The sequence below is a fragment of the Littorina saxatilis genome, linkage group LG7, assembly GCF_037325665.1.
Source record: "Littorina saxatilis isolate snail1 linkage group LG7, US_GU_Lsax_2.0, whole genome shotgun sequence".
Lineage (NCBI taxonomy): Eukaryota > Metazoa > Mollusca > Gastropoda > Littorinimorpha > Littorinidae > Littorina > Littorina saxatilis.
This window is the reverse complement of record NC_090251.1, coordinates 56,415,294-56,440,412: the sequence shown is the minus strand read 5'-3', so window position 1 is coordinate 56,440,412 and position 25,119 is coordinate 56,415,294. Positions and strand designations below refer to the sequence as shown.

The 25,119-nt window shown below is 42.5% G+C and overlaps 1 protein-coding gene across 5 annotated transcripts; it reads right to left on the bottom strand.

Moving 5' to 3' along the window:
• Positions 1-1,819: 1,819 nt before the first annotated feature.
• Positions 1,820-24,049, bottom strand: LOC138971862 (glycoprotein 3-alpha-L-fucosyltransferase A-like). 5 transcript variants are annotated; one of them, XM_070344696.1, is made up of 6 exons: positions 23,774-24,049; positions 22,485-22,571; positions 11,907-13,992; positions 11,369-11,604; positions 3,513-3,685; positions 1,820-2,898 (listed from the first exon to the last, which is right to left on the bottom strand). In XM_070344696.1, the coding sequence occupies exons 3-6, from the start codon at positions 12,729-12,731 to the stop codon at positions 2,693-2,695; spliced, it is 1,440 nt and encodes a 479-aa protein (XP_070200797.1). In that variant the 5' UTR covers positions 12,732-13,992; positions 22,485-22,571; positions 23,774-24,049; the 3' UTR covers positions 1,820-2,692. The 5 variants fall into 5 exon arrangements, with proteins under 5 accessions (XP_070200797.1, XP_070200796.1, XP_070200800.1 ...); XM_070344695.1 differs by lacking the exon at positions 22,485-22,571; XM_070344699.1 differs by lacking the exon at positions 22,485-22,571 and having other exon boundaries at positions 23,849-24,049.
• Between the last annotated feature and the right edge of the window lie 1,070 nt (positions 24,050-25,119).

Here is a 25,119-nt window from a genome sequence, read left to right as displayed (position 1 = left end):
GTGTGTGTGTTTGTATATCTATGTCGCACACACACTCAGTATTGCTCTCCCCATGTGCGTGTGTGGGTGTGGGTGTCTTCTCCATCTCAGTGCGCATGTGTGTTTGTGTGTGTGTGTGAGTGTGTGTCTTGAAATAATAAAATACAAAGTTGAGTTTATCTGAGAAAAAACAATAGTTGCCATTTTGCTTTTGATAAATGTGGTGATTTGTGTGTGTGTGTGTGTGTGTATGTGTGTCAAGTGAAGTATATACATCAACACTTATCCGTCATTCACTCAAACATGATCACACAGCGACGCAAGAGTTCAAGTGCAACATTGTTTATTTTAGCGGATTTTTTTCTTCTTTCAATAATTTTAAACAAACAAGCCAACAACAAAAACAAAGATCGTAGATTTGTTGAACAAAGAAACAACGTTGAAAACGTCATATATGTAAATAACAATTTGCATAATTTTGTTAACAGAATCCAGAAATATATCAATCGCAATAAATAAAAGGGTAATCTTTTATTTTTTTAAATGCAGACATTTGCAACTAAATCTGACAAAGGCAAACAAAGTACATTAGCATTCTTCATCTCTCTCACACACTGTCACTGAAAGAAGGGTAACAACTCCGTACTGATTACGGTTTATTTCCCTTGTTACGTCCCTTTGCACACTTCATTGTGCAAACAGAAAAGTATAAACAACGAAATGAATTCTCAGTTATTATTTACTCATTTATTTATTTATTTCTATTCATTTGGCTGGGGCGCTGTCGTTGTGGTGTCACTCCTACCATTCTATTTTGGCCTTTTAGCTACCAATCTCACCTGTAAAAATAAATAAATAAATAACAATAAAAAAACGTGCAATCGATCAATCTGAATCCGTATCATTTACTCATTATTCGCTTACTTATCTTTTTCTCTCATCAATTTGTTTATTCATTTACTAAATTATTCACGTATGTATTCACATACTTTTTTGAACGTTTAAAATTTGCTTATTATATTTCCTTCTTTTTTTTTAAAAATAACACACCACTAACAAGTCTAATGTAATTCATAAACATCCAAGACTATTTGGCTTCAGCAGATCACTTTATGTGCTGACCCAGAGACGGTATCCATGTCCCACCCCCGTGTCACCACAGTGGCACGTAAAAGACATCGGTCATTCTGCCATAAGTGCAGATGACTGATACCACATAAACACGTACGCACACACTTATGTATCTCATCTAAAGTCGGGGTAAAACCCGTGGAAAATGCCCCTAATGGCTTTGCCGTGAGAGCGTAAAACTTGAATTTCTCTCTTCAGCAGAGCACAGACCCTGACTTAGATTACCGATACAAACTGTGATACCGATACTAGACTGATAAAAACATCACATACAATCACAATAATTGATTTATATTCAGGTTAAAGGAGTGACATGCATACTCACGAAAAATAACGTTAACATGAATACATGTTTAACATTTTCATCGTTCAGTTATGGATTGGGATTATTGCGTAATCGGAAGAAATGTATATATGTAGTAAAAATACAACAGTACAGCTTGGAATTGCATTTGTGGAATTACTGTAAGTTGACAGGGAATGGCACGTTTGATAATCTTTGACAGACATACACTGACATTCCGATAGTCGACATGCACGCCGGCGCATACGTATACGCACGCAAGTTAACACATGCGCGCGCACTCACACACCATAACACACACACACACAAAGACACGTACTTACACACACCATAACACACGCACACATAAAACACACAGGCGTTTACAACACCCCCCCCCCCCACCCCACAACCCCCACCCCACAAACACACACCCACCCACTCACATACACACTGGTATCTGTTAGATCAGCAATGATGGACTGTGCAATAGTCATAAATGCACAACGAATTTGGTCCCAAGAATCCCTTTTAGAGCTTGCAATGTTCGAGATAAACACACAAATAGACACACAACACACGCACACACACACACAGATAGACACACACACACACACAGATAGACACAGACACAAACACACACCCATAACTCTTTGCAGGTTATAACATCACCACTTGTGAAATGAGCAATACAAGTTATTAAGAACACAGAACCTTGGTCAACAACATCAACTTACGCTGAACTCACAACCTCCTAGACACACACACACACACACACACACACATACGTCGTATGGGTACTGTGGGGTCACCCATGTTGAACTGAGAAGTAAACAAAGAACCTTGATCGCAACATCCATTCCTGCTAGCCTTACAACCTCCCAGACAGACAGACAGATATACTGACAGACAGATACACACAGACAAACAGACAAACAGACATACTCACAGACAGACAGACAGACAGACTCACACACGCACCCCCCCCCCTCAGTCTCTCTCTATCAGAGACACTATCTCTCTTTCGCACCCACCCTGCCCCACCCCCAACCACTTCTCTCTCTCTCTTCTCTCTCTCCTCTCTCTCTGTCTGTCTGTCTGTCTGTCTGTCTCTCTCTCTCTCTCTCTCTCTCTCTCTCTCTCTCTCTCTCTCTCTCTCTCTCTTCTCTCTCTCCTCTCTCTCTCTGTCTGTCTATCTCTCTATCTCCTCTCTCTCCTCTCTCTCTCTCTGTCTCTCTCTCTCTCCTCTCTCTCTCTCTCTCTCTCTCTCTCTCTCTCTCTCTCTCCACGCCACGTCCTTCAAGTGTTGTCAGGCTGCACAGCGATGTCCCCTATGACGGGCTGCGTGGCGTTGAGAGGCCACCAGTGGTGTTTGTTGGTGCACACCCCAGGTCCCCGCCACCACTTGTTGATGTCTTCAAACCACGACGGGCCGCGGGCCTCAATGTCGTGCGCCAGCTGACACACGCGACACCAGAAAATCGTGTTGATGTTGGTCCATAATCCTGCAAGAGAAATGACAAGATTGCAGGGAGGCAGGGACACACACACACGCACACACACACACACACACACACACACACGCACACACACACACACACACACACACACACCCCACACACACATACAACATTAACACATACACATACACACAAACGGTATTCATTTAAGAATATAGACGCATGTACGCCCAAAACCTCTCCTTCTTCGCGCCCAATGTCATTCCTACCTTTCCACGTGAAATACTGATTGATCCTACCTTTCTACGTGAAATACTGATTGATCCTACCTTTCTACGTGAAATACTGATTGATCCTAACTTTCCACGAGAAATACTGATTGATCCTACCTTTCTACGTGAAATACTGATTGATCCTACCTTTCTACGTGAAATACTGATTGATCCTAACTTTCCACGAGAAATACTGATTGATCCTACCTTTCTACGTGAAATACTGATTGATCCTACCTTTCTACGTGAAATACTGATTGATCCTAACTTTCCACGAGAAATACTGATTGATCGAAACTTTTCACGTGAAATATTGGTTGATCCTACCTTTCCACGTGACATACTGGTTGATCCTACCTTTCCACTTGACATACTGGTTGATCCTACCTTTCCAGGTGAAATACTGGTTGAAGAGGCGGTCATCCTGGTCGAGCTTGGTCAGGTAGGCGGCCAGGTGCTTGGGACTGTCGAAGTGGTCGACGTGGATGAAAGAATTGGGTGGTGACGCCCGCAGGTAGTCGTCGGGATGCGCGCCCATTACTATGGGGATGACGTCGTGTCTGTAGATATATTACAACATTATTTGTTTCGTCACAGTGTGTGAGTAAGGCTAATTCAATGGATGTTGTTGTTTTTAACGTTAGATATTTTGTATGCAATATTCTAAAACACTCTGGAACAGACGTTGAACATAATGCAAAACACACACACACACACACACACACACACACACACACACACACACACACACACACACACACACACACACACACACACACACACAAACAAACAAGCAAACAAACTTGTTCTATCTTTCGTAGTTATATATTTCCGTGGGTTATGAATGCATTGCGCCTTGGGTTGATGTAAACGAGAAAGTGCCCAAATGGGCGGGACCCAACCGCTGGGTTGGATTGATTGACATTGGTGGTTTTGGTGGTTTCAACAAATCCGACCCTGTGGTTTCTGTCCACCTAATTGTTTATTTCTCGTGAACATTAGTCCTGGTACGTAACCTTGTGGGAAAAAAAGGATTCAACACTTATTTTAACATTTTAGTGAACGTGTTTGTGCTTGCCGCGGGGTTTGACACTGTATGCAATTGAAAAGGCTATAGAGTATAATTATCTAAGTGAAAAAATGCGGTGCGTTCAATTTCGTTCTGTGAGTTTGACAGATTGCCTAAACGTATTAATTTTGCTTCACGCGATTTTATTTTCGATTCTGCAAAACTATTCAGTATGTACGTAGATTGGGTCATATAGAGAGTCCACATATCTCAAAATCTGTGCATCAATACATTTTTACCTGGGTTCAGTTGAATTGTAGGATGTAGCGTGACAGTATATTGTGCGACATACGTATTATTGTCACGCGGGCTGTCAAAATTATCGCAATTGTGGATATAAAATGTGCATACATTTCATACGGGTTGTCAGTTCTTCGTTCTGCAAGCAAGTAATTGTGTCAGTATATCATTTATTAGTTCGTGTATCTGCACTATACCTTGTTTTGTGTCCAGTGAGTGTATCTGCACTATACCTTGTTTTGTGTCCAGTGAGTGTATCTGCACTATACCTTGTTTTGTGTCCAGTGAGTGTATCTGTACTATACCTTGTTTTGTGTCCAGTGAGTGTATCTGCACTATACCTTGTTTTGTGTCCAGTGAGTGTATCTGCACTATACCTTGTTTTGTGTCCAGTGAGTGTATCTGCACTATACCTTGTTTTGTGTCCAGTGAGTGTATCTGCACTATACCTTGTTTTGTGTCCAGTGAATGTATCTGCACTATACCTTGTTTTATGCCCAGTGAGTGTATCTGCACTATACCTTGTTTTGTGTCCAGTGAGTGTATCTGCACTATACCTTGTTTTATGCCCAGTGAGTGTATCTGCACTATACCTTGTGTTGTGTCCAGTGAGTGTATCTGCACTACACCTTGTTTTGTGTCCAGTGAGTGTATCTGTACTATACCTTGTTTTGTGTCCAGTGAGTGTATCTGCACTACACCTTGTTTTGTGTCCAGTGAGTGTATCTGCACTATACCTTGTTTTATGCCCAGTGAGTGTATCTGCACTATACCTTGTTTTGTGTCCAGTGAGTGTATCTGCACTATACCTTGTTTTATGCCCAGTGAGTGTATCTGCACTATACCTTGTGTTGTGTCCAGTGAGTGTATCTGCACTACACCTTGTTTTGTGTCCAGTGAGTGTATCTGCACTATACCTTGTTTTATGCCCAGTGAGTGTATCTGCACTATACCTTGTGTTGTGTCCAGTGAGTGTATCTGCACTACACCTTGTTTTGTGTCCAGTGAGTGTATCTGCACTATACCTTGTTTTGTGTTCAGTGAGTGTATCTTCACTATACCTTGTTTTGTGTCCAGTGAGTGTATCTGCACTACACCTTGTTTTGTGTCCAGTGAGTGTATCTGCACTATACCTTGTTTTGTGTCCAGTGAGTGTATCTGCACTATACCTTGTTTTGTGTCCAGTGAGTGTACCTGCACTATACCTTGTGTTGTGTCCAGTGAGTGTATCTGCACTATACCTTGTTTTGTGTCCAGTGAGTGTATCTGCACTATACCTTGTTTTGTGTCCAGTGAGTGTATCTGCACTATACCTTGTTTTGTGTCCAGTGAGTGTATCTGCACTATACCTTGTTTTGTGTCCAGTGAGTGTATCTGCACTATACCTTGTTTTGTGTCCAGTGAGTGTATCTGCACTATACCTTGTTTTGTGTCCAGTGAGTGTATCTGCACTATACCTTGTTTTGTGTCCAGTGAGTGTCCGTGAACAGAATATTTAAACAATGACGCATGCTTTCAATCAACAAAACCAAGCCAACTAACCAATTACAGGAGAGAAACAAAAACCTAGATAATTCAATGACCGAACCAAACTTCAGAAGACCGACTGACCCGGTGCTACCGCGTCGACTGACCGATTTGCATTCGATGACATTGACCGTAGCCGTAACGAACAGTGTTGGCGTTAACCGATATTTTACCGGTTGAAATGAGAAAATACCGGAACAAAATTGGCTGCCGGTATGACCTACCGGTTGATTTTTAGAACTACCGGTTTGTTTTTTTGCTGGTGAAACAACAAAAGCAGTACTCTGAGTTGGACTCTTACTGGTTCCAATGACCAGCCTACCGAGTTTTTTCTGGACACATCAGGACGATGTTTGCATCATACAAGTTTGCGTACCGGTTTGAATAAATACTAGCGCCATCACTGAACGAAGTTAATGCCTGAGCTCAAGTCGAAGCAAAACTCTGAACGCCTTGAACAAGTACATTGGCAGCAGACAACAATATGTACATTTTTTGATCATGTGACTTTGGAGTTATTGAAAAATAACGCAGCGCAAATTTTGATTCGTTTCGGTTACAACGCTCACTGAACGTATGGCGTTATTTAGTAACTAAGCTTTTTTTTTATGAAACCCACTTTTCAGTTCTTCAGTTCCGATGCTTAGTTTGTGTTTTGAAGGCAACGCCCCCCCCCCCCCCCCCCCCCCCCCCCCCGAGAAAAAAAGCCACACCACTTACGGCAACGATCAATCGGACCTCTCACACGCAAAGAAACCCTGAGTTAAGCTTTGTTGCTCAGCTGTCGGTTTCTACATTTAGTCAAGTTTTAACGTAGAGGGGGGAATCGAGACGAGGGTCGTGGTGTATGTGTGTATGATTGTGTGTCTGTGTGTGTGTGTGTGTGTGTGTGTGTGTGTGTGTGTGTGTGTGTGTGTGTGTGTGTGTGTGTGTCTGTGTGTGTGTGTGTGTGTGTAGAGCGATTCAGAGTAAACTACTGGACCGATCTTTATGAAATTTTACATGAGAGTTCCTGGGTATGATATCCCCAGATATTTTTTTTCATTTTTTTGATAAATGTCTTTGATGACGTCATATCCGGCTTTTCGTGAAAGTTGAGGCGGCACTGTCACTCTCTCATTTTTCAACCAAATTGGTTGACATTTTGGTCAAGTCATCTTCGACGAAACCCGGACTTTGGTATTGCATTTCAGCTTGGAGGCTTAAAATTTAATTAATGAGTTTGCTCATTAAAGTTGTCATTAAAATCGATTTTTTGCAAACAGATTTGAAATTGATTGTATCGTATTCTTCATCACATTCTGAATCAAAATATATATACATATGTCATGTTTACTCTTAAAATGTGATCACAATTAACGAAAATAGATTAATTAGTCTTACGATTAAAATGTAAGAAATCGATCCAAAAATGATGTCATTTTATTCGTGATCATTTCCTGATTCTAAAAACATAGATATGATAGGTTGTATTCAAAACAAGCTCAGAAAGTGAACAAGAATACAGAAAAGCGCGCTTTCCTGCTTAGCACAATACGCTACCGCGCTAATCTGGCGTGTCAATATCACTACGTTTTGCACGTGGAAGGTGAGCGATTTCCTTCACGCGGGGATTGACGCAGCTGTACTGTCTTGGTGAAAAAATACAGTGCGTTCAGTTTCATCCCGTGAGCTTGACAAAATGTAGTAATTTCGCCTTACGGGACTTGTTTATTTATGAAATGGGGTGCACCGAGCTTCTTCTTCTTCTTCTTCTTTCTTTTCCTTTAATAGAAAATGCGCCATCATCTGTGTGCTGGTATTGATGTGAGAACTAGCCTAAATGCGCCATCATCTGTGTGCTGGTATTGATGTGAGAACTAGCCTAAATGCGCCATCATCTGTGTGCTGGTATTGATGTGAGAACTAGCCTAAATGCGCCATCATCTGTGTGCTGGTATTGATGTGAGAACTAGCCTAAATGCGCCATCATCTGTGTGCTGGTATTGATGTGAGAACTAGCCTAAATTCTTCAAGTGGGGACCATTCAGGATCCCAGAAGGACCCGTGGATCTTTTGGATAACGTCCCCCGGGGGGTATTTTAGGAGAGAGAGGGAACAGGACTTTATACAGGAACACATCTACCCTAAATGGGGTGGGAGTGATGCGGGAAGGGGAAGGTTGTGTGCGTTGATGTTGTTGGTTGATAAACAGCTCGCTTGTATTCTCATGTCAGAAACCTCATGAATACAGATATTACCCCCCACCCACCCCCCACCCCACCCCCTACCCCTCTCTCTCTCTCTCTCTCTCTCTCTCTCTCTCTCTCTCTCTCTCTCTCTCTCGGTATCGCTATCTCTATATCTTTAACATGTTTTATTGTAGCTGTTTGTTTGTTTTCACGTTATACCCGTATTTTTGTATTTGTCGTTGGCCTTTACAATACCTGTGTCAGTGTCACTCAGTCTCTCTCTCTCTCTCTCTCTCTCTCTCTCTCTCTCTCTCTCTCTCTCTCTCTCTCTCTCTCTCTCTCTCTCTCTCTCTCTCTCTCTCTCACAATCTCTTTCTCTCAGCTTGCAGCGTCCCCCCCCCTTTCTCATTCTTCGATTGTTGCTTATTTCGACTGCAATTATCTAGCTCGCCCACCATCAATCACATTGTATTACATAAAATATTAGATAATAAATATAGATTTGATTCATTGTTCAGATACCCTGTATGCAGCACACTTCCTAAATGGCACCAGCTGTGACAAGGCTTGGTGGTTTAAAAAAATAAGTTTTAATCAATCAATAATAAGTGATAACAAACATGGTATCTGTGTGCATGCTGTTTGTACACAGGCTCTATCATTTACCTGTGGCGCAGGAGAAAAAACAAGTCGCGTAAGGCGAAAATACAACATTTAGTCAAGCTGTCGAACTCACAGAATGAAACTGAACGCAATGCAATTTTTCAGCAAGACCGTATACTCGTAGCATCGTCTGTCCACCGCTCGTGGCAAAGGCAGTGAAATTGACAAGAAGAGCGGGGTAGTAGTTGCGCTGAGAAGGATAGCACGCTTTTCTGTACCTCTCTTCGTTTTAACTTTCTGAGCGTGTTTTTAATCCAAACATATCATATCTATATGTTTTTGGAATCAGGAACCGACAAGGAATAAGATGAACGTGTTTTTAAATTGATTTCGAAAATTTAATTTTGATCATAATTTTTATATCTTTAATTTTCAGAGCTTGTTTTTAATCCAAATATAACATATTTATATGTTTTTGGAATCAGAAAATGATGAAGAATAAGATGAACGTAAATTTGGATCGTTTTATAAAAAAAATATTTTTTTTACAATTTTCAGATTTTTAATGACCAAAGTCATTAATTAATGTTTAAGCCACCAAGCTGAAATGCAATACCAAAGTCCGGCCTTTGTCGAAGATTGCTTGGCCAAAATTTCAATCAATTTGATTGAAAAATGAGGGAGTGACAGTGCCGCCTCAACTTTTACAAAAAGCCGGATATGACGTCATCAAAGGTATTTATCGAAAAAAATTAAAAAAATGTCCTGGGATATCATTCCCAGGAACTCTCATGTAAAATTTCATAAAGATCGGTCCAGTACTGAGTAGTTTGGTCTGAATCGCTCTACACACACACACGCACAGACACACACACGCACAAACACACACACACACACATACATCACGACCCTCGTCTCGATTCCCCCTCTATGTTAAAACATTTAGTCAAAACTTGACTAAATGTAAAAACACCATCTGTAATTACAAGGCTTGTTGTTTTAAGTTCTCAAATTATACGCTTACAAGCACGTATCAAAATCCAGTTTTGATTTTTAAGTGTCTACATTTCTTGATTAGTTTCTCCCCTGATGACACAGAGAGAAAACACAGACACTAACCCAGGGTTACACACGGGGGCATGAGTAGGGGAGACCGGGGCTAGTCCGCCTACTTTTATGCTTTTGGTAGCATAACTGGCGAGTTTGATGAACTAGAAGACTGATTTTTTTATTTTACATGAAGACAAATGTGTAGCTGATATCAATATGCAGACAGTTTTTATGTGCGCATGAACATTTGTTGTACATACTGCTTTAAGTAGACCTACCCTAACGTAGGCGAACTTGCCCCAAGTCGGGGTAAGTCCGCCTGCAGGGTGGGGCAAGTCCGCCGCTCTCATCCCATAGTATGTACAAGACTAGTAGTGGGCAAGCTTTAGTGGGCAAGCTTTTTTAAGTCCCTTCAATATTCAGGTTCAAAAATGCCAATGACAAAATACGAAAGAATGTAACAAAAAATTACGTTAAGGGAGACCGGGGCTAGTCCGCCTATTTTTATGCTTTTGGTAGCATAACTGGCGAGGAGACCGGGGCTAGTCCGCCTACTTTTATGCTTTTAGTAGCATAACTGGCGAGTTTGATGAACTAGAAGACTGATTTTTTATTTTACATCAAGACAAATGTGTAGCTGATATCAATGTGCAACAGTTTTTATGTTCGCATGAACATGTGTTGTACATACTGCTCACGGCGGACATGCCCCATGACAAATAGGCGGACTTGCCCCCGCACGGGCAGGCAACTCTAGTGCAAGATAGCGAGCACAATATGGGAAGGAAGAAACAAACCTTCGTCAGAACTCGACCTTAATTAACGCACTTTCACTCGACACCAAGATTAAGTATTTGTTCTCAGAGGTAATGCATCAAAACCTAAGTCAACTCCAATGCATTCATGTTACAAAAAATAAAGAAAAACACTTTTTGTGATCTGTAGGCTACTCACGATATATGGGCGCGCAACCTTTGAACTTCTGCAAGATATGGCGGGAAGAAGGGACACCACTCTCACATGGCGTGAATGACTAAAAGGTGGCAAACGTAAGAATAAACAGACAAAGACGGATGTGCCCCGGGGGCGGACTAGCCCCGGTCTCCCCTAATATCTACACACACACACGCATAACACAGACGCATACAGACACACAAACACACACAAAGACACACACGTAGGTACGACCCCATGCACATCCCGACACAGACCGACAGACAGACAGACAGACAGACAGACAGACAGACAGACAGACAGACAGACACACCAAAAGACAAGACAAGACAAGACAAGACAAGACAAGACAGGACAGATAGACAGATAGAAACTCCTACACCCATAAATACATCACCATTCAAACCCCTCCCATTATCCAAGTTCACAGCGAAAGTTCTCAGGGCTTGGAAACATGAATACACGCATGCGGGAAAGAAAACAACAATGGGTAGCGCCGTATACTGTATGGCAGCTCGCTTTCGCCAGGGAGAAAGCAGCCCGAATTTCCATGTGGGCAACATCACAGGACTACATGAAATCGTATCATTATCATTATCCTTCTCCTCATCCCCCAGCCCAAAACTCACTGGAGGCCGTTGATGAAGAACTTCTCAGTGATGTAGTCACGACAGTTGGAGTTCTCGAAGGCCAGGTAGAACTTGTAGTCCGTGTCCAGCATCTGAAAGCAGCGGGACTGCTCGTGCCGTGGGCACGTGAGGTCACCGCAACCTCCGTAAATGTCCACCTGGATGTGCTGGGCCAGCTCACGTGCGTACTGCAGGCGGCCATTTTGCGCGCCGCAGTTCGACACGAACCAGGCCACCTTTTGGAGGGGGACAAAAAGTTTGGTATTTGTTACGATGAAAATCGTCTGTCTATCGGTTTTAAACAAAACGTAATTCAATTCTAGTAGCGTGACATTCAATGTATGACATGGGCGATCAGAACTCAAGCATAAAGCTTATAAATTAACGAATCCAAGGGGAAACCTAAAAGAAGTTAACGAAAAGTTTGGAATTTTTGACGATGAAAATCGTCTGTCTATTAGTTGAAACAGACACACACCCACCCATCCTCCCCTCAGCACCCCCCCCCCCATCTATCCTTTCATGCATCCTCTCATACCTTCTTCGTCTTCCCCAAAGCGTAGTTCTTCGCAGGAGGCCGCGACAGAACGGAAGCGTTGAAAGGGACGTACTTCTCGTAGGGCGCCACGATGGTGGAGTCATGCCGGTAGGTGGCGGTCCAGTTGAACAAGCCTAACCTCCCGTCAGGAAGCTCAGCGGTGTGGTAGGGAGACTCCAGAAGAAACAAGGCCCAGACCTGCCCCTCGGGTCGTTTCGAAGGTTCTAAATAGGATCCCTTGGTGAGCACCACATCAGCCTCCGCTAAAGAATCATCGCCGACGATCTCACAGGCCTGAACGGCGCACTGGTGCTTCTTGAAGAGCGCGCCGCCAGATTCCTGGATACTCCAATCGCCTATGAAAGGGTAGGTGCAAATCTTCTTCACCCCTACCTTCTCCCCCTGCTGCATTTTCTTGCGAATGGACGGAGCCACGAACTTCATCTGCTGAGGGATTCGGTCGTCCGAATAGTGCTCAAGGCTTGGGTAGATGAGGGGTCCGGTAGCTTCCACTAAAGCAGCTTTCTTTGGGAGAGCGAATCCCTGGTCGTCCGAAGGATCTCTTGGTTCTTTGCCCAGCTCAGAATCTTGCGCTGAACGGGCTGACGGTTTCACCAACCTCAATTGCGACTCAGCAGCTTTGGCGTGGGGTTGCTTGTCGTTGGAAGAATCTTCAAGTGGGGCAATTGGGTTCTCCAATTTCTCCGTGTTGTCGTAATCTGATACGGATTTTGGTCGAATCTGAGTCCAGTAGTAAAACGCCCCTGAGCACAGCAACCAGATGCCCAGAACATACTGAAGGGCTCGCCGGGGGTGGCAACGCATACTGCAGTGTCAAGACTGTCTGTGTCTGATTTGAGTCACGCAGTATTACAATAAGATGAATTAAGACCGTCTGTGTCTGATTTGAGTCACGCAGTATTACAATAAGATGAATTAAGACCGTCTGTGTCTGATTTGAGTCACGCAGTATTACAATAAGATGAATTAAGACCGCCTGCGTCTGATTTCAGTCACAAAGTCTTATGGATAGACTTGATTAAGACCGCCTGTGTCTGATTTGAGTCACGCAGTCTTACAATAAGATCAACTAAGACCTCCTGCGTCTGGTTTGAGTCACACAATCCAATGGAGATAGGCTGAATTAAGACCGCATGTGTCGAAATTGAGTCACTAAGTCTTATGCTAAAAGTCTGAATTCAAACATGCCTTCGCTTGATCGAATTGAGCCTGGACGTATGCTTGGGGGCTTTTTCCGTGCGTGATAAACATAGAAAACACAAGCTCTGGTTGAGGTTCGCCACACAATTTACTAACGGTGCTCCATTTTTGTGTTTCGTGAATGTTTCTGCGTATCAAACGTGTCAAAATGTACACAATGGTTAACACCGTCTGGCGATATTCTAGTGGAGGTCTCAGTCGATGATCTGTGGAGAGTCAGCAAAAAATGCTGTGCTTTGCTTTATTTGTTTTTTTTAAGCCAAAGTGTCAACGATTGCTTAAAGTCAAGGCTGTCTCTTCGACTATCGTAGCATTAGGATCAAAGACATCAATACTCACAGAAAACTGCCACACAGGATTCAGATCGTGGTTCAAAACGGATCCCAAAATAATTATCAAATGAGAACAAAAACCATGTGGAGACCTGGCAATTTCGTCAGTTAGTCCAGATTCAGTTCAATGTAAAAGTGTCATTTAGATAGCAGTTAAAAACTGACCCCAAAATAATTATCACATGCGAAGAAAGAAATCTGTGGAGACCTGGCAATTGTTCAGTTAGTCCAGATTCAGTTCAGTGTCAAAGTTTCATTTGGAGACCGTGCGTGTTGAGAAAGTTGAAAAGTAAACAGCTGATAGATGCCCGGCTAAGATCACCATGTCCAGCTCGGGTCGTGGCAAAAACACTATCTGCTAAATTATGTAAAACCAGATCTGTTGGTACCAATCACGACCTCACCAACACCATAATTCTACAGTTGAAGATACTAAGTGTGAAACAGTGGCAAGGGTGTCAAGATTGCGGATTCTGTCAGCTCTGGGGTCACTTCCTCTTCTTCCAGTGAGCCCACTTTTTGACAAGATATACCTGGGGACACAAACCAGAGCAAATCATCATCATCATCATCATCATCATCATCATCATCATCATCATCAAGGATTTTCAGTAAGCACCTGACAATGAAACATAAAAATCAAAATAAACCACATTGAGAAAATAAAACCAAAATTAATAGTCCAAGAAAGTCGACCGCAATGACAACAAAGACAGCAACAACAACAAAAACAAGCACCTACTTAACTTTGGCCCACTCTTTGACAACAAAGGCAGCAACAACAACAAAAACAAGCACCTACTTTGGCCCACTCTTTGACAACAAAGACAGCAACAACAACAACACAAACAAGCACCTACTTTGGCCCACTCTTTGACAACAAAGGCAGCAACAACAACAAAAACAAGCACCTACTTTGGCCCACTCTTTGACAACAAAGGCAGCAACAACAACAAAAACAAGCACCTACTTTGGCCCACTCTTTGACAACAAAGACAGCAGCAACAACAACAAAAACAAGCACCTACTTTGGCCCACTCTTTGACAACAAAGACAGCAACAACAACAAAAACAAGCACCTACTTTGGCCCACTCTTTGACCAGAAAGGCAGCAACAACAACAAAAACAAGCACCTACTTTGGCCCACTCTTTGACAACAAAGGCAGCAACAACAACAAAAACAAGCACCTACTTTGGCCCACTCTTTGACAACAAAGACAGCAACAACAACAAAAACAAGCACCTACTTTGGCCCACTCTTTGACAACAAAGGCAGCAACAACAACAAAAACAAGCACCTACTTTGGCCCACTCTTTGACAACAAAGACAGCAACAACAACAAAAACAAGCACCTACTTTGGCCCACTCTTTGACAACAAAGGCAGCAACAACAACAAAAACAAGCACCTACTTTGGCCCACTCTTTGACAACAAAGGCAGCAACAACAACAAAAACAAGCACCTACTTTGGCCCACTCTTTGACAACAAAGGCAGCAACAACAACAAAAACAAGCACCTACTTTGGCCCACTCTTTGACAACAAAGGCAGCAACAACAACAAAAACAAGCACCTACTTTGGCCCACTCTTTGACAACAAAGGCAGCAACAACAACAAAAACAAGCACCTACTTTGGCCCACTCTTTGACAACAAAGGCAGCAACAACAACAAAAACAAGCACCTACTTTGGCCCACTCTTTGACAACAAAGGCAGCAACAACAACAAAAACAAGCACCTACTTTGGCCCACTCTTTGACAACAAAGACAGCAACAACAACAACACAAACAAGCACCTACTTTGGCCCACTCTTTGACAACAAAGACAGCAGCAACAACAACAAAAACAAGCACCTACTTTGGCCCACTCTTTGACAACAAAGACAGCAGCAACAACAACAAAAACAAGCACCTACTTTGGCCCACTCTTTGACAACAAAGACAGCAACAACAACAACACAAACAAGCACCTACTTTGGCCCACTCTTTGACAACAAAGACAGCAACAACAACAACACAAACAAGCACCTACTTTGGCCCACTCTTTGACAACAAAGACAGCAGCAACAACAACAAAAACAAGCACCTACTTTGGCCCACTCTTTGACAACAAAGACAGCAGCAACAACAACAAAAACAAGCACCTACTTTGGCCCACTCTTTGACAACAAAGACAGCAACAACAACAACAAAAACAAGCACCTACTTTGGCCCACTCTTTGACAACAAAGACAGCAACAACAACAACAAAAACAAGCACCTACTTTGGCCCACTCTTTGACAACAAAGACAGCAACAACAACACAAACAAGCACCTACTTTGGCCCACTCTTTGACAACAAAGACAGCAACAACAACAAAAACAAGCACCTACTTTGGCCCACTCTTTGACAACAAAGACAGCAACAACAACAAAAACAAGCACCTACTTTGGCCCACTCTTTGACAACAAAGACAGCAACAACAAGAAAACCAAGCACCTACTTTGGCCCACTCTTTGACAACAAAGACAGCAACAACAACAAAAACAAGCACCTACTTTGGCCCACTCTTTGACAACAAAGGCAGCAACAACAACAACAAAAACAAGCACCTACTTTGGCCCACTCTTTGACAACAAAGACAGCAACAACAACAAAAACAAGCACCTACTTTGGCCCACTCTTTGACAACAAAGACAGCAACAACAAGAAAACCAAGCACCTACTTTGGCCCACTCTTTGACAACAAAGACAGCAACAACAACAAAAACAAGCACCTACTTTGGCCCACTCTTTGACAACAAAGACAGCAACAACAACAACAAAAACAAGCACCTACTTTGGCCCACTCTTTGACAACAAAGACAGCAACAACAACATCAAAAACAAGCACCTACTTTGGCCCACTCTTTGACAACAAAGGCAGCAACAACAACAACAAAAACAAGCACCTACTTTGGCCCACTCTTTGACAACAAAGACAGCAACAACAACATCAAAAACAAGCACCTACTTTGGCCCACTCTTTGACAACAAAGACAGCAACAACAACAACAAAAACAAGCACCTACTTTGGCCCACTCTTTGACAACAAAGACAGCAACAACAACAAAAACAAGCACCTACTTTGGCCCACTCTTTGACAACAAAGACAGCAACAACAACAAAAACAAGCACCTACTTTGGCCCACTCTTTGACAACAAAGACAGCAACAACAACAAAAACAAGCACCTACTTTGGCCCACTCTTTGACAACAAAGGCAGCAACAACAACAACAAAAACAAGCACCTACTTTGGCCCACTCTTTGACAACAAAGACAGCAACAACAACAAAAACAAGCACCTACTTTGGCCCACTCTTTGACAACAAAGACAGCAACAACAACAACACAAACAAGCACCTACTTTGGCCCACTCTTTGACAACAAAGACAGCAACAACAACAACAAAAACAAGCACCTACTTTGGCCCACTCTTTGACAACAAAGGCAGCAACAACAACAACAAAAACAAGCACCTACTTTGGCCCACTCTTTGACAACAAAGACAGCAACAACAACAACAAAAACAAGCACCTACTTTGGCCCACTCTTTGACAACAAAGGCAGCAACAACAACAAAAACAAGCACCTACTTTGGCCCACTCTTTGACAACAAAGACAGCAACAACAAGAAAACCAAGCACCTACTTTGGCCCACTCTTTGCATTGAGACTCCTACTCACACCCGCTGCAACGATAGAATATATTGTAACTTGCGACAGCCTTTACCAGCTCTTTTAATTAAAAGCGCGTCAAATAAAAATGCAGCTGCTGATCCCTCTCTCTCTCATCTTGTTTGACGTTTCTTAACCCGTGAACGTGTGCGTATAGAGAGACATTATACCTTTCTCAGTGGAAAATGACAAACTAGTTTTGGGCTAGTGGAAGTGTCTGTGGGCTAGTGGAAGTGTGTGTGGGCTACTGGAAGTGTGTGGGCTAGTGGAAGTGTGTGTGGGCTAGTGGAAGTGTGTGTGCGCTAGTGGAAATGTGTGTACGGGGCTAGTGGAAGTGTGTGTACGGGGCTAGTGGAAGTGTGTATGGGCTAGTGGAAGTATGTGTGGGCTAGTGGAAGTGTGTGGGCTAGTGGAAGTATGTGTGGGCTAGTGGAAGTGTGTGTGGGCTAGTGGAAGTGTGTGTGGGCTAGTGGAAGTGTGTGGGCTAGTGGAAGTGTGTGTGGGCTAGTGGAAGTGTGTGTGGGCTAGTGAATTTAAAAAGGTACTAGTGTTGGTGGAAAGTTTTGAACTTCCGCATCAATGTGAGAGACTTAACAACAGGAATGATAGGCCCTATGTACGAGCGTTTTCTTCAATCCATGTTAATTTTTTTGAAGAAATGGGCTGACATGGATAGATTGGCTGGTATAGGCTGTGATTCGAAAGTCATTGAAGACAAATCGAACCGCTGTTTATTTCTATCGATGTACTTCGACGCGAAACGCATCGCTCTTGACGTGTCGACGACGCAGATAATTGCTGTTTCAACTACGGTGGAACCCCCATTTTCAGACCTCAACAAATGTGAGAAAATCAGGTCTTAAAAAGGAGGGAGTCTTAGAATGGGGCTTAATTTACAGCGGTCATGAACAGAAAATCAGACAAATGAAGGTCTTAAATTGGGGGGTCTTAAAAAGGGAGGTTCCACTGTATTCTACAGCAGCTTGTTAGGTTCCACTGTATTCTACAGCAGCTTGTTAGGTTCCATTGTATTCTGCAGCAACTTGTTAGGTTCCACTGTATTCTACAGCAGCTTGTTAGGTTCCACTGTATTCTACAGCAGCTTGTTAGATTCCACTGTATTCTACAGCAGCTTGTTAGATTCCACTGTATTCTACAGCAGCGTGTTAAGTTCCACTGTATTCTACAGCAGCTTGTTAGGTTCCACTGTATTCTACAGCAGCTTGGTAGGTTCCACTGTATTCTACAGCAGCTTGTTAGGTTCCACTGTATTCTACAGCAGCTTGTTAGATTCCACTGTATTCTACAGCAGCTTGTTAGATTCCACTGTATTCTACAGCAGCTTGTTAGGTTCCACTGTATTCTACAGCAGCTTGGTAGGTTCCACTGTATTCTACAGCAGCTTGTTAGGTTCCACTGTATTCTACAGCAGCTTGTTAGGTTCCACTGTATTCTACAGCAGCTTGTTAGATTCCACTGTATTCTACAGCAGCTTGGTAGGTTCCACTGTATTCTACAGCAGCTTGTTAGGTTCCACTGTATTCTACAGCAGCTTGTTAGATTCCACTGTATTCTACAGCAGCTTGTTAGATTCCACTGTATTCTACAGCAGCTTGTTAGGTTCCACTGTATTCTACAGCAGCTTGTTAGGTTCCACTGTATTCTACAGCAGCTTGTTAGGTTCCACTGTATTCTACAGCAGCTTGTTAGGTTCCACTGTATTCTACAGCAGCTTGTTGTCTAGCGGACGGAGCACTTCAAGGATTTCCGTATACATCATTATACGTCATTATACACTGATCATTACATATCATTATACATCATTATGATTATCCATCAGTGAGACTGTTGTCGCTGTGACTTCGTTACGAGTGCGGCGGCCAGCACAGGGATGATGACTATATTCATTTACGCCCTCACGGTGAAACCATCAGGGGCATGTTCCCGGCTGTTACCCGACTTTAGATGAGATACACAGAAGTATGCGTGTTTAGGTGTAGTCAGCCACCTGCACTTATTGCAGAGTGACCAAGGACTTTAGCGTGCCACTGTGGTGACACAGGGCTGGGACGCGGGTACTGCTTCTGAGTCTGCACATAAAGTTGACCAGTGTCCGTCCCGGCCTGGATTGGAACCCGTGACCCTATAGGATCACAAGTAACATAGAGAAAAAAATGTATAACTTTTAAACCACTGAACAACAAGGTCCTTTAGAAAGTCAGCAAAATAATGCAACACAATAATTTTGAAATAAGTTTGATATTTTATTACTTAGTTTGTGGAAGAATTTGTTGTAATGTATGTTTGATGGTGTATGCTTTTAATGAAGCGTTGTTGACTATGAATGTAGATGTAAATGCTTGTATAACTGTGTTTTAATTTAATTTTAAATGTGTCAAGCGCAAAGAGCATAATTGTAAAGTTATGATGTTGCGCTATATGCTCATTTATTATTATTATTATTATTATTATTTATCCCATGACCTGCCTCTTTGTCTCTGTTAGCTGTAGAGGGGATTATTCTGGATTACCCATCACAACCATATGAATTATCCATCACAACCGAGTCTCGATCTCACCTGTCATTGGTCATTGTCTTTGATTTCAGAGTACATTTGAATAATTTAGAGGTCATCTGCATATTTATCGTTAACTCGGGGACTATTCTTTTTCAGCAAAACGATTGAGATATTCTGCGGTATAAAAGTCGAACTGACGTATGGCTAACGATCTACAAACATTATCATTGAAGAAATAAAGAAAACAACAAAGAATGTACATAATCTGTTTGGGTGAATAGAGCTGAGTGAAGATTATGAGTTGTCCGACGCGGTGAGACTGAGAGAGAGAGACAGAGAGCACGAGAGAGAGCGACAGAGACACACAGTGATTCGAGGCGCACAACTCTAGTAAAGAGGCTCGGTAATACCTGAAAATCGACCCTAGGGAAAATATGCACGATATTCAGAACTCGGAGTGTGTAACCTATATTTATCGCAAAATATATATTGGCTTAGGGAATTCATTGGTGATTGACAAACAATTATTTCCCCCAGACAAATGCAACTGGAAATCACGTAGTGACCTTCTTAGTCTTGCCAAGTGTGGACCACACACGAACAAGGTTGCCAAGAAAAAGGAGTAAGTGCCTGTGTTATTTCCTGTGCTATTTGTCCAGACCTATTGTTCAACCTTGTGATTTTGTACTGTTTCAAATCATGTCAAATCATATGAAACGTATAAAACAAGTGTCACACACACACACACACACACACACACACACACACACACACACACACACACTCTCTCTCTCTCTCTACCTCTCTCACACACACACACACACACACACACACACACACACACACTCACTCTCTCTCTCACTAACACACACACACACACACACACACACACACACACACACACACACATGCACATCTTATCATTTATCTTAATGTATTTTTAATGTTATCTTAAAGAGGGCAACTAATCTTTTGTGAGTTGAATTGTTGGGTGTGTCTGTGCTGTCCGTCCCACTGTCTAGTCACTACCTGAATCAAATCCAGCTGTTTGCTGCATAACAATAGGAACAAGAAATTCCTCCGAGGTAGGAAAAACACCCCCGTTGGTCAAAGGGAAATAACCATTCTCACTGCCACCAACTGAGAAGGTTATTTCCCTTTGACCATTAATATGTCCCTCTAAAGTCCTTGTAGAATCTTAATCCACCAATAACTCCCTAACCGTGTGTTTGACTGGTCCCAATTTTTTTAAGGACCGTCTCAGGAATGTATAGAACCTGTTCACCAAGTTTTGTGACGATCGGTCCGTTCATTCTTGAGATCTATATGCGAACACAAACACACAAACAAACACATCGACCGAATCCTATACACACCCCTATACCGGGGGTGTAACAACAGACTGCATGTGAGGAGAACAAGAACCAGACAACAATGAAAATGTACTCACCAGTACGAGACACACGAACAATTAATTGAACCGTTTTCGACGATTGTCTTCGTAACAGCTCAAGTAATTGTTCGTTTGTCTCGTACTGGTGAGTGCATTGTCCTTGTTATCGTGTTACACCCCCGGTATAGGGGTGTGTATAGGTTTCGCTCGATGTGTTTGTTTGTTTGTTTTCGCATATAGATCTCAAGAATGAACGGACCGATCGTCACCAAACGTGGTGAACAGGTTCTATACATTCCTGAGACGGTCCTTACAAAAATTGGGACCAGTCAAACACACGGTTAGGGAGTTATTGGTGGATTAAGATTCTACAAGGACTTATAGAGGGACATATTAATGGTCAAAGGGAAATAACCTTCTCAGTTGGTGGCAGTCAGAATGGTTATTTCCCTTTGACCAACGGGGGTGTTTTTCCTACCTCGGAGGAATTTCTTGTTTGTGTTTGTATTTGCTGCATGTTCTAGAGAAGAAAAAAACACTTTCTAGCATTATGTATTTAACATTAAACAGCCTCATCACAAACAGCCTCATCTACACACAAACACATCTGCTTAATTTCTTTTTTTTTTAGAAAGTATTGTGGGCGAGTGGAATTTCTTAGTCTCACACTCTAGCCCACATTGACGACAGATGCACAACATGTTGATCAGCCCTGGTATGGTCCGGTCGAGGGGCTAGCAAAGAACGTGTTTAATTATTTAACAACAAATCAAAGCAACTTTTAGGTAATGCTTGAGAAGAAAAATTGTTTAAGACGATAAATACTTTCTGGAGTTAAAAAGGGTGTGGTGCTCTACCATAGTTTAAAGTTTGAGTGATTCGCCTTACTGTCTCAGATATGGCAAGGCTTCAAAATGGGATAAGACCGTCCCTCCAAAAAAAGGGTTAATTTCAACCCCTGAGAAGCCTCAGTAATGCACCCCACTGACCTCTCTACTGTGCCGGGTGCACGTTTTCTTCACACACAAGTTCCCTGCATTACTCGGTCAGGCTCTGTCCTGTGAGCGTGACAGTGTTAAGAAGCACAAGAGTTCAAATGAATATATCATTAAATTGTGACATTGAGCGTGTGGCTCGTTTCGGGTCGATGTGAGGGTCTTTATTCTTGAGTTGTGAAAACCTACGTGTACAGAGCCGCTCAAACTGCTGGAAACAAGTAATGTTAAGAAGATAGTACTAATCGTTCTTCTTGGGCAATACATAAAGTTGCCTCCATTTTTGTTTTTATAATTAAAAACATCCTACACCTGCCCCTCAGAAAGACTACACCCAACCTCTAACATGGAAACTCGATATCTTTAGCACAAGAATACTCCGAAGTTTGATAAATTACACTTTATGAAATAACACTCACATCCTGTTTGCTTGCGGGTTTCTGCCAGTCACTGATTACACAGCTCAACCGTTAGTTCAACAGCAATGGCGTATGTCTTCCTTGTGCCTGTACCGTACACTTGAGAATGACCCATCGTGGCGAAACAAACAATTGAGGCACGCGTGACTATAAGGAAATCCTTTTGTGGAAAAAAAAATGCACTCCACATTCAATAACACAGTCACTCCACACTCAAAAAAGCACAGTCTTTATCAGTTTTGATAAGCCTCTCCAGCGAATGTGATCTGAATTAATCCAATATTATACGTCCCAATCTCAGTAATCAATAAAGGAAAGCGTTCTTTGTGTAGCATATGTCCCTTTCGCGATACTCGTTAAATGTCCATGACTGAAGCAGCTGCCGGTAACGACAGTAAATGACACTTACCCAAACGACCCTTTCAACTATACTGTTTTACATACGCCACTAGCTGTAGATAACGAAGATCAAGAGTCATATAGTAACTGGGCTTTTCTGTCATTATCTTAACATGATGTTGTTGAATAATGCAGCAAACGTAAGCCTACATAATTATATCAACGCACAGAAAACAGCCATGTTGAATTCGCTTGATACTTTCAAAGATGGTTATGTCCGCCTTTGTTTACCTACTTTCAGCTGTGCATGCACTATGGTGTACAGCAAACAATTAAACCTGTCCGTTCTGCTCTGAATATGGCTGCGCTGAACTTCAGACCACTGAACCACACGGTGTTGGTTGTGTGTGTGTGTGTTAGTGAGTGTGTGTGTGTGTGTTAGTGAGTGAGTGTGTGTGCGTGTGTGTTTGTGTTTGTGTGTGTTAGTGTGTGTTTGTGTTTGTGTGTGTGTGTGTGTGTGTGTGTATGTGTGTGTGTGTGTGTGTGTGTGTGTGTGCGACTGATCTTCTGTGAAAGCGAGCGAGTTTCATGTGTACATTTGTGATTGTATCAACAGTGAGGCATTACACTGATACGAACGTGTACTTGCATATATATACCCGGATACACGGACGTATCTGAACGTATGTAAATATTTTGTTGACACAGGAGGAATCTAGTTGAAAATCACAAAGTACATGAGTACTCCAACTAAGAGTAATTGAAAGCTATATGCCTCTGTCCGTCTGTCTGTCTGCCTGAGCCTCTCTCTCTCTCTCTCTCTCTCTCTCTCTCTCTCTCTCTCTCTCTCTCTCGCTCATTTACCCTGAACGCATTCTGTCGGCTTCCGTACAAAACACATACATAACTAATAGTTCTAACTTCCGAAGAGGTACACAAAATCGACTTACCACTCACGCTGAAACTGACAAGAGAAATCAACCGCTATGGTGAAACGACTTTAAACGGCAACTTTGTGGTCTCACCTGCCATCATAATTCGATCCGTGAGGTTATCTACAGACCCGTCGCCCGCATGTACATTACGTTTCGCCTACAGTAAATGTGTCACCACCATGCTTGTTATTATAGCTAGGTCGCGCGTTCATACCAATGCAGCTTCTTTATAGTCCGGAGAGGAGACAGCATTGTGTTGATTCAATTAAGGACACGAACGAAGCTTCTCGGTATTCGCGTAATGTAATGTAATGTAATGTAATGTACTTCCTGCTGGGAAGGATAATATAAAGTAAAATATTACTAGATTGTGCGACTGAAACTTAAGCGTACATGACTGTTATGTACACACTTACATGTGTGCGCTGAGGAGGCCCACGAATTTAGTAGCCTAGGCTCGGAGCCCCCGAACGGTGTTTGCAGTTGTCAGACGTTATCAAAACCGCTTTTTCTTCACGGATACACATATAAACTGGCATTCACACACACACACACACTCACACACAACCACACACACACACACACACACACACACACACACACACACACACACACACACACACACACACACGCGTGCGCCGCATGCACACACACACACACACACACACACACACACACACACACACACACCGTCAAGCGAGAGCAAATCATATAGTTAATCCGTCTAAATAGACACGGAAAACCCGGGATCAGTCATCGCTCAGACTAATGAAGCTTGACTAGCCGAAACCGAAGACCGAGATGGGTGGCGCTGGTCTCCGCGAAGCACACGAATAATGTGATTTGCATAAACCAATCTTCTTTAAATGTTAGCTCATTTCCAGAGTAAATCTAAAATATCTATATTTTTGCATTAAGGAAATAACAAAGAATTCAAAGCAATAACTTGTTTTTATTCTGAATTTGCAAATTTTATTGTTAACCAGAATTTGTATGAACTAATTGATGAATACATTCTGATCTTTTAAGCTGAATTACAATGTCATAGTTTTCACGAGGCTCGTTTAGTGGCGGACAGTTTTCACGAGGCTCGTTTAGTGGCGGACAGTTTTCACGAGGCTCGTTTAGTGGCGGACTGTTTTCACGAGGCTCGTTTAGTGGCGGACTGTTTTCATGAGGCTCGTTTAGTGGCGGACTGTTTTAACGAGGCTCGTTTAGTGGCGGACAGTTTTCACGAGGCTCGTTTAGTGGCGGACTGTTTTCACGAGGCTCGTTTCGTGGCGGACTGTTTTCACGAGGCTCGTTTAGTGGCGGACTGTTTTCACGAGGCTCGTTCAGTGGCGGACTGTTTTCACGAGGCT

Bases quoted from the DNA above. Each gene is read 5' to 3' on its own strand.
- LOC138971862 (XM_070344696.1), bottom strand. From the start codon at position 12,731: ATGCGTTGCCACCCCCGGCGAGCCCTTCAGTATGTTCTGGGCATCTGG. The intron at 11,605-11,906 runs GTATGAGAGGAT...CCCCTCCAAAAG, and splicing joins CTTTGGGGAAGACGAAGAAG to GTGGCCTGGTTCGTGTCGAA. The intron at 2,899-3,512 runs GTAGGATCAACC...TTTCTCTTGCAG, and splicing joins CCAGTATTTCACCTGGAAAG to GATTATGGACCAACATCAAC.